This window comes from Phoenix dactylifera, unplaced genomic scaffold (genome assembly GCF_009389715.1).
Source record: "Phoenix dactylifera cultivar Barhee BC4 unplaced genomic scaffold, palm_55x_up_171113_PBpolish2nd_filt_p 001377F, whole genome shotgun sequence".
Classification (NCBI taxonomy): domain Eukaryota; kingdom Viridiplantae; phylum Streptophyta; class Magnoliopsida; order Arecales; family Arecaceae; genus Phoenix; species Phoenix dactylifera.
In genome coordinates, this window is record NW_024068701.1 from 50109 (window position 1) to 64813 (window position 14705).

At 42.5% G+C, this 14705-nt stretch overlaps 1 protein-coding gene across 2 annotated transcripts in view; it reads right to left on the reverse strand.

Annotated features, from left to right (window-relative positions):
- Positions 1–5832: 5832 nt before the first annotated feature.
- Positions 5833–14705, reverse strand: part of LOC103704542 (ATP-dependent DNA helicase 2 subunit KU70) — a 29878-nt gene continuing 21005 nt past the window's right edge. Inside the window, exons 14-19 of one of the 2 annotated variants that reach the window (XM_008787881.4) lie at positions 11541–11601; positions 9563–9655; positions 9364–9484; positions 7077–7179; positions 6760–6952; positions 5833–6370 (exon numbers count right to left, since the gene is read on the reverse strand). In XM_008787881.4, the coding sequence (XP_008786103.2) occupies positions 6257–6370; positions 6760–6952; positions 7077–7179; positions 9364–9484; positions 9563–9655; positions 11541–11601 (685 nt within the window). In that variant the 3' untranslated portion in view covers positions 5833–6256. Of the gene's footprint in view, positions 6371–6759; positions 6953–7062; positions 7180–9363; positions 9485–9562; positions 9656–11540; positions 11602–14705 lie in introns of those variants that run through there. The other variant, XM_039122146.1, reaches the window with a different exon arrangement.

Here is a 14705-nt window from a genome sequence, read left to right on the forward strand (position 1 = left end):
ACGAGGAAAAGACGGCCTTCATCACCGACAAGGGCACCTACTGCTACAAGGTGATGCCCTTCGGCCTGAAGAATGCTGGAGCCACCTATCAGAGGCTGGTCAGCCAAATTTTCAAAGATCAGATCGGCCAAAATATGGAAGTCTACGTGGACGACATGCTGGTAAAAAGTCGAGCGGCGGAACACCACATAGCCGATCTCAATGAGACATTCACCAAGCTCAGGAGATACCAAGTGAAGCTCAACTCGGCAAAGTGTGCGTTCGGGGTCACCTCGGGCAAGTTCCTGGGTTTCATAGTGACCCAGCGCGGAATTGAAGCCAACTCGGAGAAAATCCGGGCACTGCAAAAGATGTCGCCTCCGAAGACAGTTAAGGAGGTGCAGCGGCTCGCAGGGCGAGTTGCCGCCTGGGAAAGGTTCGTCTCTCGGTCAGCCGAGCGCTGCCTCCCTTTCTTCAAAAGCCTCAAACGGCCGAAAGACTTCCGGTGGTCAGAAGAATGCCAGCGAGCCTTTGAAGAGCTCCGGAGCCTTCTGGCCTCTCCCCCGCTGCTCACCAAGCCCCAGAAGGGCGAGGTTCTTTATCTATACCTGGCCGTCTCCCCGGCCGCAGTGAGCTCAGTCCTCGTCCGGGAAGAGGACAAGCTCCAAAAGCCGGTCTATTACACCAGCCGGGTTCTCAGGGATGCTGAGGCCCGATATTCTAAACTTGAGAAGACCATCTTCGCTCTCATCATCTCGGCTCGGAGACTCAGGCCTTACTTCCAAGCCCACACAATAGCTATATTGACCGACCAGCCTATGAAGCAAATATTGCAAAGGTCGGATCGTGCGGGGAGGATCGCCAAATGGGCGGTCGAGCTCGGGAAATTCGACCTCGAATATCGGCCCAGGCCGGCTATCAAGGCCCAAATACTCGCCGACTTCATCGTGGAATGTACCCTGCCGGACGACCCCGAGTTGCCACCCATATCCGCGGAGGAAGCCCCGAGGCAGCCATGGGTCCTGCACTCGGACGGATCTTCAACCTCGGGGGGTAGCGGAGCCGGACTCATCCTCACCAGTCCAGATGGAGTGGTGGCCGAGCAAGCCTTGCGCCTCGAATTCCCGGCCTCGAACAACGAGGCCGAGTATGAGGCTCTCATCGCCGGGCTCAAGCTGGCGAAAGAACTGAAAGTGGAAGACCTGACGGCCTTCAGCGACTCCCAGCTGGTAGTGAACCAGATCCAAGGAGACTTTGAAGCTAAAGAGCCATCCATGCAAAAGTATCTCCAAAAGGTGCGGGAACTTACGTCTGCCCTGAATTCTTTCAATATTCAGTACATTCCCAGAGCGGAAAACCTCAGGGCAGACCAGCTGTCCAAATTGGCAACCTCCCGCATGAGCGAGCTTCCCAAGGGAACAACGCTCGAGTATCTTCAGATCCCCAGCACGGAGGAACCCGAGCCCACCATGTGCATCGACTCCGAGCCAAGCTGGATCGATGGGCTCGTCTGCTACCTCCAAGACGGGACCCTACCTCATGACGAGACGGAGGCTCGCCGAATCAAGCGCCAAGCCTCCCGGTATGTCTTGTACGAGAATAAGCTTTATCGACGATCATTTACTTCTCCCCTTCTCAGATGCCTCCACCCCTCCGAGGCGGACTATGCCCTCCGAGGGGTCCATGAAGGGATCTGCGGAAATCACCTGAGGGGTCGGGCACTGGCCCATAAGATCCTGCGGCAAGGATATTACTGGCCCACGCTCCAGAAAGATGCGACGGATTTCGTCCGGAGGTGCGATCGGTGTCAACGAAACGCAAATATCCAGCGCCGACCTTCGGCCCTGCTGACTTCCATCATCGCCCCCTGGCCGTTTGCCCAATGGGGGATCGACATCCTGGGGCCCTTTCCCCTAGCCTCCGGACAAAGAAAGTTCCTGGTCGTCTCCATCGACTACTTCACCAAATGGGTCGAGGCCGAACCCGTCGCCCGGATTACCGAGCAAAAGATGCGGGACTTCGTGTGGAAGTCCATAATTTGCAGATTCGGACTACCCCGTATCCTTATATCCGACAATGGTCGGCAATTCGATAATGTCCATTTCAGGAAATTTTGCTCTGAGCTCGGCATCGACCACCGCTTCACCTCGGTTGCTCATCCCCAGACAAACGGGAAAACCGAGGTAACTAACCGCACTATTTTGCAGGGACTCAAGGCTAGGCTTGATCGGTCCAAAGGACAGTGGGTCGAGGACTTGTACAACGTCCTCTGGGCGTATCGGACTACTTTTCGACTGCCCACAGGAGAGACCCCCTTCAACCTAGCATACGGCACTGAAGCCGTCATCCTCCTAGAGATCGGCCTTCCTTCTCCAAGGGTAGAGCACTACGACCCTGACACCAATTCCTCCCAGCTCAGGGGCAACTTGGACCTCGTTGAAGAGACACGAGAGGTCGCCCGGATTCGTATGGCAAGATACCAACAGAGAACGGCCCAATACTACAACTCCAGAGTCAAGCCCAAGCTCTTCAAAGTGGGGGACCTCGTCCTCAGAAGAGCCGAGGCTTCTCAACCGACCGAGCAAGGAAAGCTCGCCCCAAATTGGGAAGGGCCGTATCAAATCGCCCGGGTACAACGACCAGGGGCGTACAAATTGAAGTCCCTGGAGGAGACTCTGATCCCGCGAAGCTGGAACTCTGAGAATCTACGAGTGTACTACCAATGAAACCCCATGGGGTTTAAGACGATCGGGACCATAGATTCAATCTCTTTTCTGCGAATGAATCGCCTATTTCAATGATTACAATTCTCTTCTAATGTTGGGTCGTTTCGTGATCCTCAGATTCCTCGACTGAGATCGGGATGCCCCGAGGCTCGACCGTAGAGTCCCAAACTCCCTCGACCTCGGGAAGTATCGCAGGACGATGAGACATCGGCTTGGCGCAAGATTCCCTCGACTAAGGTCGGGATGCCCCGAGGGTCGACCGTAGAGAACCAGACTCCCTCGACCTCGGGAAGCGTCGCAGGTCGGTAGAGCGTGCCCAGACCCGCCGACCTGACGAACGATCCCTCGACTAAGGTCGGGATGCCTCGAGGGTCGACCGTAGAGTCCCAAACTCCCTCGACCTCGGGAGGCACCACAGGTCAGCAAAGCGTCCACAGACCCGCCGACCTGACGCGAGATCCCTCAACCAAGGTTGGGGCGCCCCGAGGTCCGACCATAGGGTCTCAAGCTCCCTCGACCTCGCAAAAAGCTACAAATCAATAAAGTCTCCCCAAATCCTCTCAACCTCGGCGGGTGCCGTCGGGTCCGTGAGAAGCCCGAGCCCCCTTAAAGTCAAAAATGACTCCGGAGGTCGACGAGGAAGGGAGGCAACCTACTCCGCCATGTGAAGCATAACTCTGAGAAGGCAAGAGGTACATCTAACTCGACGCCCTCCTTGTCAAATTTTATCTACATACTGCTAAGCGGAATCTCATCCAACGTTGGAGTCTTATCTCGCCCCAAAGCCGGGCTTCTCCAATGGGTCGGCTTAAGACCGATCTCCTAACCACATTATGCATGCTCCGCTCATCAAGTCTCCACAATTTGTACAAAGTCTTCATAAATTAGGGCCCAACACGGCCCCCATGCGTAAACTCCGATGTTTAGCTGAGAAAGTGGTCCCAGCCGCGAGTGTACCAGCCAAACACAAATACCAAGGCAATCTTTGAAAATTCCAGCCTTGCTCACCGAAATCTCGGCAGAGTCCGAGAACGATAACTATGAAAACCTTCGGCAATAACTTGATTATTAGCCCACGTTCCCCGCGAAGGGTCCGGAGTTGAGTTCGGGAACCCGACTAGACCCCCCGAATAACGGCACGCACAGACCTAGCCCGGTCTTACTTGAAGGGCTAAGGCCCGACTCTGATGCCTTAGTAGCCTAAAGGCCAGGCATGGCAGATTCTGCGATTCTAAGATCCGAGTTATAGGACTTAGAGAAATTTTCTAGAAACCTAAGCTCGGAGCTCCCTTTGGTCGGAATGACTAAAATCCGAGAAGGCCAAGATATAACTCAGGAAAAAGGGCAACTTCGTTAAGCAGCCCGAAAACTAAAATACAAAGTTAGAGGTCGTCGAGGCGGTTAGCTAAGGCTCTAGCCTCATTCACGACAAGAAAGGGAAAGACGAGCACAGAACGACAAAAGTATTTTTTCATTGACAAAGGGCCGGAAGGCCAATTACAAAATTGGAGGTCGGCCATTCAAGAGCCGACCTCGAATACAATGAAAAAGAAAAAATACGCCGAGTCTTAAGCGGCGGCAGCAACATTCGCGGGGTCGTCCACGGTGATGACCTCGGGACCTTCAGCCAGCACAGGCTCGGGGTCTTATCCAACTGGCTTAGCACTTCCCAGATCATGCTGCGTGTCCGTTTTGAACCCCGTAACGGCACACTCATTAATAAGCGGGGAGTCTCGATTACGGGATCGAGGCGCCGCCTCGTTGAGCCCGAGGACCCTCATCATGGGTCCGCCGTACGAAGCGATCTTGGCGATCCAAGAGACGCCACCCCCGTTACATCCGCTCCGAGAAACGTAAGGATACGAGCTCCACCATAAGTTCGCTGAATAAAGCAACCTCGAAACGCCCAAGGGCGCAGGTCTCGCCATGAAAACTCCGAGAAACACGAGGGCGCGGACGAGATTCGCCCCCCAACTTTAATGATAGACTTTACTTCCCACGTCCGAGCCCGCAAGCCGCTCGAACTCGGAAGTCGGGGGGTAGTGTTGGGGGAATAAGATTTTTCCCCCCAAGTGACACGAATGCCCCAAGAAGCCGCACAATCGCCGACCCTGAACAGCCAAAGTCGGCGTCCGACCTCGGAACGCCCGACCTCAAGACATCCGACCTCGAGACCTCCGACTTAGGAAAATCCTGATGCTCAAGGTCTACCCTTGTCAGCCACCTACTACGGTCGTACTCCTCCGAGGACCATATCCTGCCGCTGCTTCAGCATTTATTGCGCATGGCTACTGTAAACCTCCAGTTCACTCAACAATCAATGCGGATCTCCGGCTTACTCCACAATTAATGCGGATCTCCGGCCTACTCTGCAATTAATGCGGATCTCCGGCTTACTCCACATTTAATGCGTATGGCTCCTGTCATCTACGGACTCTCAGCTCTCCACGGCAAGTTAGCCCAGCAGAGTCTGATCAACCATGATAAGTCTCTGATCTCGGCCATACCTCCAACACCAATGCAATGATTCGCCTGGTAGCGTACTGGTTCGGGTCGTACGACGCCCTCGCCGCCGACATCAGCACAATAATTCGCCTAACCGTGCGCCGACCTGAGCCGCATGCCGAGCCGTACTATGGCCCCGCCCTGTTACATCACAGGTAAACCGACCCCCACCTATAAAAGGGAGCCTTGGCTTCTCAGGAGGGGGTTGGAAAATTCCGCGCCCTACAAACACTGTTTATCTCCTCTCTACACACTTTGCCCCCTCCCTGACTTGAGCGTCGGAGGGCCGGCGCCGGAAAACCCGGCCACCGGCTTGCCTGCAGGCACCCCAGACGGTGGACGCCGCACGCTGACGGATCGCCGCCCCGCCGTGAGGACCCCCTGCTCCCTCTCTCCGGCCACCCCGAACGGAGGACGCCGCCCGCCGACTGGTCGCCGCCCCGCCGTGGTGACCCGCAGCTTCCTCTCCCTCGACCGAAGATTGCCTCCGGGTCCAATTTCCAGCAACAGAACTGATACAGAACAGATTTTGAACTTGTATAAACGGTTTAAGGTATGCTGTAAACTAATAATAGAGGCAGGCAACTTAGTAGATGCTCATGCCACACTAACACTCACAAGGTCAACACTAACTTTTCATCATCCCATTCTCACTGAAAGTTCATCTGACATCACGTCCGTCCATTCTTACGTACATGTCAACTTGTTAGGATACTTCTTTCCTCTTTCTGCAAATTATGTAGCTATAACACTTCAGCTACTCTAGCATCCTTAAAATCGTCACTTTTCCGCCAATGCAGAGCTTTAGACTACTTAAAATAATTAATATCCTAGAAACTGTAGCTTGTACTATTTGCTACCTTTCATTTACAGAAAAGAGGGGAAAAGGGAAGCGAGGATCTTTTTACAGCAATATTATAACAAAACCGATGAGCTACTTTGGTTGCCAAAGAAAACCCAGCTTCAAGCAATTAGGTCAACTGCAAAGGGCCCTTCCACGGTGCTTAGCAAGCTGCATGACATTTCAGTACAGCTTCAACAAAAATTTACTTGCCCAAGTGAGTTAAGATCCTGCTGATTAAGGCCTCTTTCTTCCCAGTAACTGGGAGATTGTGAGCAGTTAGGTAGTACTTTAACTCTACCACGGTCAGATCCTTCAGCTGCATACAAATAAAATCAGAAAATAGAAAATTATCATTAGTCATGAGCAAGGTTCGCCAAACTGGTCGGTAATGTATCATATCGAGCATACAGTACTGTACCGGTACATGATACCATACCGTAACGACACTCGATATGCTGAATCTTACCGTACCATACCGCATACCAATAATGTAATAGGATAGTACCGGTACAGGATTCGGCACTGAGGTAGCAAAACTTGGCCACAAAAATCAAATAATGTCCTTTTTTTTTTAATATAGAACTATGTTTAGCTGTCCAGCCCCCTACGACAACTAATTTAAATACTCTTTAACTGTTTATGGCCACCTTTACCAAAGAACAAAATTAGAAGAACCGTAGCCTAAATCAATAAACACACTCTCACCTTTCCGTTTTCTGCAAGATCAGCCCAATCATAACTTGCACTCTCCCTTGCAGCAGTTTCAGCCATTGCTTTACGCTTTCTAGAAGCTTCACTTCCAGACCCTTTTGCAGCTGCGGTGTTGGCTTCCTCCTGATCATGGTTTTCACCATAAACAGATATTTTGAATTCTTGAAGTGCACGGACAATTCCTGGCCTGCAGATAATAGCACAAGTTTGACTGAATTTAGGATTATAGAAATGGAACATCAATAACAGTTGATAAATCAAATTGAAGGCCATAAAAGAAGAAATATTGCAGCAAACAGCAGACGAGTCACCTAGACAGGCCTTCTTCATCAGGTAAGGTTTCATCTTTGATTTCTGGCATCTCATCTTCACCCAAAGCTAAGGCTTGCAGTATCCCATAATGTCTTTGTAAAGCTGGACAGAGAAACATTACAATATTTTATGTCAGAGTTATCAGGGCCAAAAATTTGCAAAGTAGGATGGCCAGTTCTGCATCCATTTGATGGGCATCAATCTGCATTTCGGTTTATACCAGTGATATTCTATGATGTGACAGGCTGAAGGTTAGAAGTAAAAGACAATGATGGACCCTCATAAAAAACCAGCCAAAAATAAACTTTCGGATCCATCATCAAGAGAGTAAGTCAATTGTGAGATAATAGGTGAAATAACTTTCGGATCCTTCAGAAGCTGGGCACAAGTTTAGATTGCTTTCTGATGCAACCCTTTCTTCATGTATGGGTACAACTCGTGACAACTTATTTTGAGCACAAGATTCTAGTTCAAACATATCGATAATATTTCCTATCTTATTTTGACAATGACTTATTTGTTACATTGAATTAAGTGGGGATGCAACTCTTTCTTCATGTGTAGGTGCAACTGGTGACAACTTATTTTGAGCACAAGATTCTAGTTCAAGCATATCAATAATATTTCCTATCTTATTTTGACCATGACTTATTTGTTACATTGAATTAAGTGGGCCTGCAAAAACTAGGAAGTTTCATAGGAGCTCTAAATATCATTTAATTATTTTTTGAATATTGAAATCATGTCTCAAATGTGTAAACAGAATTTACTAATAAAATCATCACAAATAAAACATGAGCTTTTCCAAAAGAAAACAAAAAAAAGAAATAATGAACACTAACAAAAAGCTGAGATATATAATATATAGTATCAAATGTATTGTCACATGAACATATCTAGGTGGGTAGACAAATGCTTGTGGGTAGATCCTCTTCCTCTTTCTGATTGCACCTCTCCCACATCCTACCTTAAATCCTACCTTATTTGGAGCATGACTTAACTTATTTGTTACATTGAACTAAGTGGACCTTAGAAACATGAGAAGTTCCATCGCAGCTCTAATGTCATTTAATTATTTAAATATTGATATTAAGTCTGGACAATATCGGGTAGGGCTGTCCATGGGCCAAATAGCCCAGCCCATGAAAAACCAGGATCGGGATTGGAATTTTAACCCAAAAGCCTAATTCGGTCAAAAATTAAGGTGGCCTGATTTATTCCAAGCTGGACCTAGATGGGTTTTTGGTTCAAAATAAATAGGAGCCTAACTTGGACCTGCCCCAGCCTGAAATATAACCCACAGTAGGGTTGGGCCCAGGCCTAGGCCCTCATGCTTTATTTTATCCAGGCCAGGCTCAAGCCTAAGTTCTAAAATCTGGACTTGCTTCAGATATAAGCCTGACCTGACCCACCCCGGTCCATTGGCAGCCCTAATATCAGGCATAGCTTATTGGATCGGTAAGAAACTAATATTCACTATTGCTATGCCCGCATAATGCCGCTAAGGAGTGGACTGACAATATTGTACCGACACTCAATACGGCCAAAATACCGGTTAGGTGCTGGTACGAAAACCTTGCTTTCGACATTACACATATATAATTAATAAATAGAAGTTTTCAAAAAATCTTGAAGCACTTAATTAGCACTATTTTTATAAAATTTAGAATAAAAAAATTATTTTATGAGTTAAATTACCTTCAACGTGTTTAGGTATATCTGAAGTAATCTTGATTGGCTCATTTGACTCAGCCATGTAGGCTAACAATCATGCAATTGGGAAGGTAAACATTAGCTGATGAAGTCAGCTTGAAAGCAATCAAATGGTAGATGAACTTCGAAAATTTTCAAGAACTGGTTTAAAAACTTGACCATTCTGTTTGTTAGTGCTTACAAATGAAAAGGAATATTTTTATGTGCTACAATTTACACTGGGTAAAGAAAAAGGTAAATAAAGGATGGAAAGAACAGAAAGAAACACATGCCTTAGGGAAAAGGACTTTCTATTCTTTCTTTTTTTCGAGGAAAAGAAAGAAGAGAGTTGTTTTTTTCATTTCCATATGAATTTGACCTAATTCTTTGGATGCATGGTTTATTATTAATGACCTAGTCAACTGCATCAATAAATTATCATGACTAATTTTCCAGTTTCGCTTCCAGAATATGGTGTCCCATAGTGGACAGAGAATGCACATACTTCTAAAAATGTATGATGCTCATGATAGATTGTTAATAACTGTACGTTTTATTAGAATGGAAAAGAAATCATAGGATGTTGATTAATACCAGGATTTGCAAACTGGCAGACTGAAAAGTCTTTTAAATCTATACGTCTTGACAAAGCAGAGGCTTTCTTGATTTGATCATCTGTGGCACGTGGTGCATTAGCATCAACAGCCATATGAAGCTGCAAATTAACTTGGATTAGTAAATTAGTAAATCAAAAAAGAGAACTGAACAATAATCAAAGTGCAAGTTTTCTTGCCTCTTCAACATGTCTAATATCATCTGAATATGGAAGATATATCATATGCATTCCAGGAGGCTCCACTTGACCACTTGAACTGGTTATTTCATCCTGTTTAAATGCATTTATTTAGCTAGTTTCACTAGATAGTTATTCAATACATAGTTGAATTCAGCACTTCAGGAACAAAATATACAAACAAGCACTTTAGAATGACACTGAAATTCACAAAGAAGCCTTTCGCATAAGTTATTATTTTTTTACAATAACTTATTATTTTTGCCAGAATAAGGATTAGAGATCTTGTGATTTTTCTGAAACTCGATGTCCCTTCAGTTCTTATCACAAAATACAGATTTTATAAGTGTTATTTTCAAGTGAACATTACCTGTTATTACAGAACTTTACTTTCAATTTGTAAGTTATTCGACAAAGATATAGTTTTCAATTTAAGAATCATGATAATGCTAAGTTCCTTTGCTTTTCATTCTGCAAGGAAATCAGACTCAAAATTTTAAAATTCCACAACAATCGTTGCAGGACTATATTCTCATTGCATGACTCCATAATTTGATACTTTACTAGACTGATAGTAATCAAGATCTCAGCAATAAATTCTGAAAGCAGACCTCTTAAAAATAATCCTAAAGAAAAAAATATTTGTTCAAATTAATGATGTTAAGTAATTTTCTTGATAATACATTGTCTCCACATGCTTCTCGTGAAATAAAAATAATCAAGAGACTACACATGCATAAAAGTGTGAAACAACTAGCTCTGGGTATGTGAAAGCAACAGTGGTTAATCCAGAAAAAATAACATATCCTAACAGCATAGTTGATCCAGCATTTACAAGGTCATCCATCCTTCTTGCCTTCCTACTCTTATATGTCATACTTCCCGGATATGTTTGAATAATCCAGCAGATTAGAGTAAAAAAAAGTATACAACATTATTGGATTCCTTAAGATTTGGGGTAAAGAACTATAATATTCTTTCTGATAAAGAAGGGATTATTCATTTTGAAGAATGTATAAAAGATTCCTAAAAGAATCAATATCCTTGCAACTGTTGATACATGTCTAACACCAATAATCAGCTATTTATAACCAAAATAATTATTTGGATGCCCGAAACGTTTCCCTGCAAAGTGTGGAGTGCAATTTACCACATGGTGCAAGTGTTCATCCCGTATTATATCTCAAATTATGATATCTAAAAGAAATGGTTATACCCTGCATGAAGCGGTAAGATCTCAAATTATGGTGCTCAACATCAGATTCTAAAAGCAAGGTACTCGCTTTTACGAACGTGCATATACAACTTCAATTTAGTGTTATGGATACACATAAGCACATATGTATGTACATACATGTACAAGCGTTAAAAGAGGTGGGTGAACTGGTACTCTTCTGATACAATTAAAGCTCAAATACCACCAATGCAAAATCAACATCTAAAATACCTAGAAAAACCAAAATCAAAAGTTCTGTAGATATCCAACATAGATAATATTTACAACATAGTGTAATGTTTTGATTTATTTTATGGTTTACAAGCACTCAAAATTCTCAAATCATCTATTTTGGTTTTTAATTTGTATAGATCCAGATAGTCTGGATCTCAACATATCCTACAGCACATTTTAGCAAACTAATTCTATTGCTACTGTCCATTTTAGGTCCAGTAGATGCATAAGTTAGATAATTCAAAACATGTGATTGGTTGTTTAGGTACTTTAAGTATTGCAGATCATGATCAAAAGGTGGATCCTTGATTTAAAAGGTTCACTATTGCTTCCTTTTCGCTAGGATTGAGGCTCCAAGCCCAATGGAAAGAAGCTAGATCAACTCGCTCTCTTAACATGATTTCCGATGCAATATCAACAATAACACAACAACTGTAACTATGAAAATTTCACTCTATTGAATGACGACTTTGCAACCTAATATATACATATATATGTACAGGCATTGTGGCCAGTGGAAAATATTACTTGCGCAACAAGGGCAACCAGCTGGGGATGATATAAACTTCCATAAAATGCAAGTGCAAACCTGAAAAATATTGCTAGAGTCAATACATGTAGCAACAGCAAAAAATAAATATTTTGTTAAACCACGAAGACTTTAAATGCTAGTGTGACCAATTATTTGCCCATCCAATGTGATACAGCATTCTCGTCAGTTCAATAACATTGCCAAATTCATTTTACTATTTTCTCTGTACTTAGATTCCAGCATAGATATGCATATAAATAGTTCTAGTAGATATAGAGTTAGGTGATGTGAAGAAATGCACTGACTAATACCGAAGAGAGCTTCATATAAAAGATGATAACCAGGATAGAAATATTAAAGTCAAATGTGACGATAATAAGACCAATTCTGCTGTATAGATCAAAGTGATAATTAAGCATAAGGAAAACATTGAACCAATTTCTAAAGGCAATTGGTGCCAAAGAACAATTGATAATTGTTAAACTTAATGCTATAGATTAAATATACAAGTAAAGGCCCACTAAAAGCTATATTAGTATGATTGCAAGGTCAAGACCAACTATATCTCTTGATTTTTCCCATGTTTCCGCTTTTCTGGTATATATATTCTAAATATTTTTTAGTGATATACTGGGTTCAAGATTGGGGAAAAAGAAAAAGGGAAAGGGAAGGCATCAAATTCTTCTCAAATCAGTTTCATTACTTTATTGGATTCTGGCCTCCTATCATATATATGGAAATTCTCCATTTAGGAGCATTATGAGAACATCAATAAGTGCTATTGTCATATATATTGTTGATAATGTTTGGAATCAATAACTTGTACCAATAGAAGAATCAAAATAATCTACCTTGTTATTGATGACTAAAAATTTAACAATAAAAAATGCGATGATCTTTCAAACCATACTTTAGAATTTAGATCACAGCACAATAAGCAGGCTTCACTATCTTAATCCACAAGACTAGAATACACTTTTGCAGATACGGATGCTAATCTTTACATGTTCTATACATTTCCATTTTCAAGCGACATAAAGAACCTTTCGATATATCCTTAATAGTCCTAAAATGTTTGCGGTCAACACTTTTGCTTCAGTTCCAGCTCTCATGCAAGGGCATTGAGAGGGTGACTCATTATACCTGGCAAAGTGGGATTTAACTTGGGAAATGTGTTGCTCAACTTTTCACTACACTATTATTGCATATCTTTGTTTGTTTCTGCCAGAAAACATATGTTCATACAAGCAAACTCATCAACAGCATAGCTTAGAAAGGATCTTTAGTCAAACTTTGGGATTAGCTCAAGAGTACTTGAACAAACAGGTGAGGCACTATTTGCTTACTATCCATGCTCAAGATGTATTAGAGGATGAGGCCAAATAACTGCAGAGAAGACTTCAACTGGCTATCCAAGAAAACTTACTTCACTTTAATTAGACTTTTTGAGCCTTATGAAATTCCTCAAACTAAATGCTCAACTACCACAGCAAGGGTACATAGAATCTCCAACATCACTCATGTCAAGGAAAATGATTCAGCACATACAAAGATTTCAGAATGAGCCAGACAAATTCGTTAGCAAGATAAGTCCCTGCAAAGGGATGGTGCAATAACTAAGCAAATGTTCTTGTAACCCTATGGCCTCTCAAACTTCTTATACATGAGGACTACATTGTTATCACAGATTTAAATCCTCTGCGCCAGCTATTTTATATATGTTGGTCGTTCTTTAGCTCGTGGACATCCAAGAAGAAAATAACAGTTTCTTAATCAAGCACCAAGTATGAATCTTTTTCTAAAACCTCTGTTCAAATAGCATGATTAAAATTATTTTTTCCCATAAATCATGACCAGTTTTATGCCATCCACCTCACTCTCTAGCAGCAGGCAACCGAGTATACTCGAACCAAGTTATCTATGTGCACAGCAAACTCATCAATGGGACTACACTTCAGTAGTGAAAGAGTAGAAACACGCATATTCAACTCCAACATATCACTCACAATGAGCAGCCTTATGTTATCTTTGCAAAAGCATTGCATGGATCATTTCTTCTTCATCTTTCATTCTAAGCTTCAATCCCTTCCAAAGGATACCTCAACTTACAGGTGAATGCAGAAGGAAAAAATAAGAATCATCTTTGCTTGTACAATTTGCATGCAAATGGAGGCATTCTTTTTTGTCATTCAATGGGACTACACTTCAGTAGTGAAAGAGTAGAAACACGCATAGTCAACTCTAACATATCACTCACAATGAGCAGCCTTATGTTATCTTTGCAAAAGCATTGCATGGATCATTTCTTCTTCATCTTTCATTCTACGCTTCAATCCCTTCCAAAGGATACCTCAACTTACAGGTGAATGCAGAAGGAAAAAATAAGAATCATCTTTGCTTGTACAATTTGCATGCAAATGGAGGCATTCTTTTTTGTCATTGCAAGTTTGAGTTGCATATGTCCATCTTTATTAGGAAGATCAGCATTTACTTTCAATAATTGCGTATGTCCTTTTACAAAATTCTTTAATCTTTTTTTCCTACATTTTACCTAGTAATGACAAGTTTACAAAGTCCGTACTTGACTTTCATAGCTAAGGACATATCCATGTAGGAAAACACTAGAAGGGTTTAGGCCCCATTTAGCACTGTTGTAGGTAGTAGAGCTTTTGTTTATAGAGCTTTGGTCAGTAGAGCTTTTAATAAAAAGTCGTTTGCTGTCTGGTAATCTGAAGTGTTGTGGAACTTTAATATCTATTTGGTAACCAAACTGACAAAATACTTTTAGTATCAAAAAATGATAATATAGGGCATTATATAGTGCCTTTAGTTGCATAACCATTTGTACAATTTAAAATTGTTATTATGAAATATTCCTAATGTATAAATTATTTATTTTGATATTTAACCTAAATAATATAATAGATATAAAATTTTAAATTTATCATAAAATACAACAATACTTTAATAATATTATTATATTATATTATAATAATGAGATATTATTATTTTAGTATGATATGAATATATTATATTATAATATTATTAGTGTATAATAATATTATATTGATATAACATGATTATTATAATGCAATAATAATGATGATAATAGTATAATATTTTTATAATGTTATATAATATAATTTAATATTATGATAATA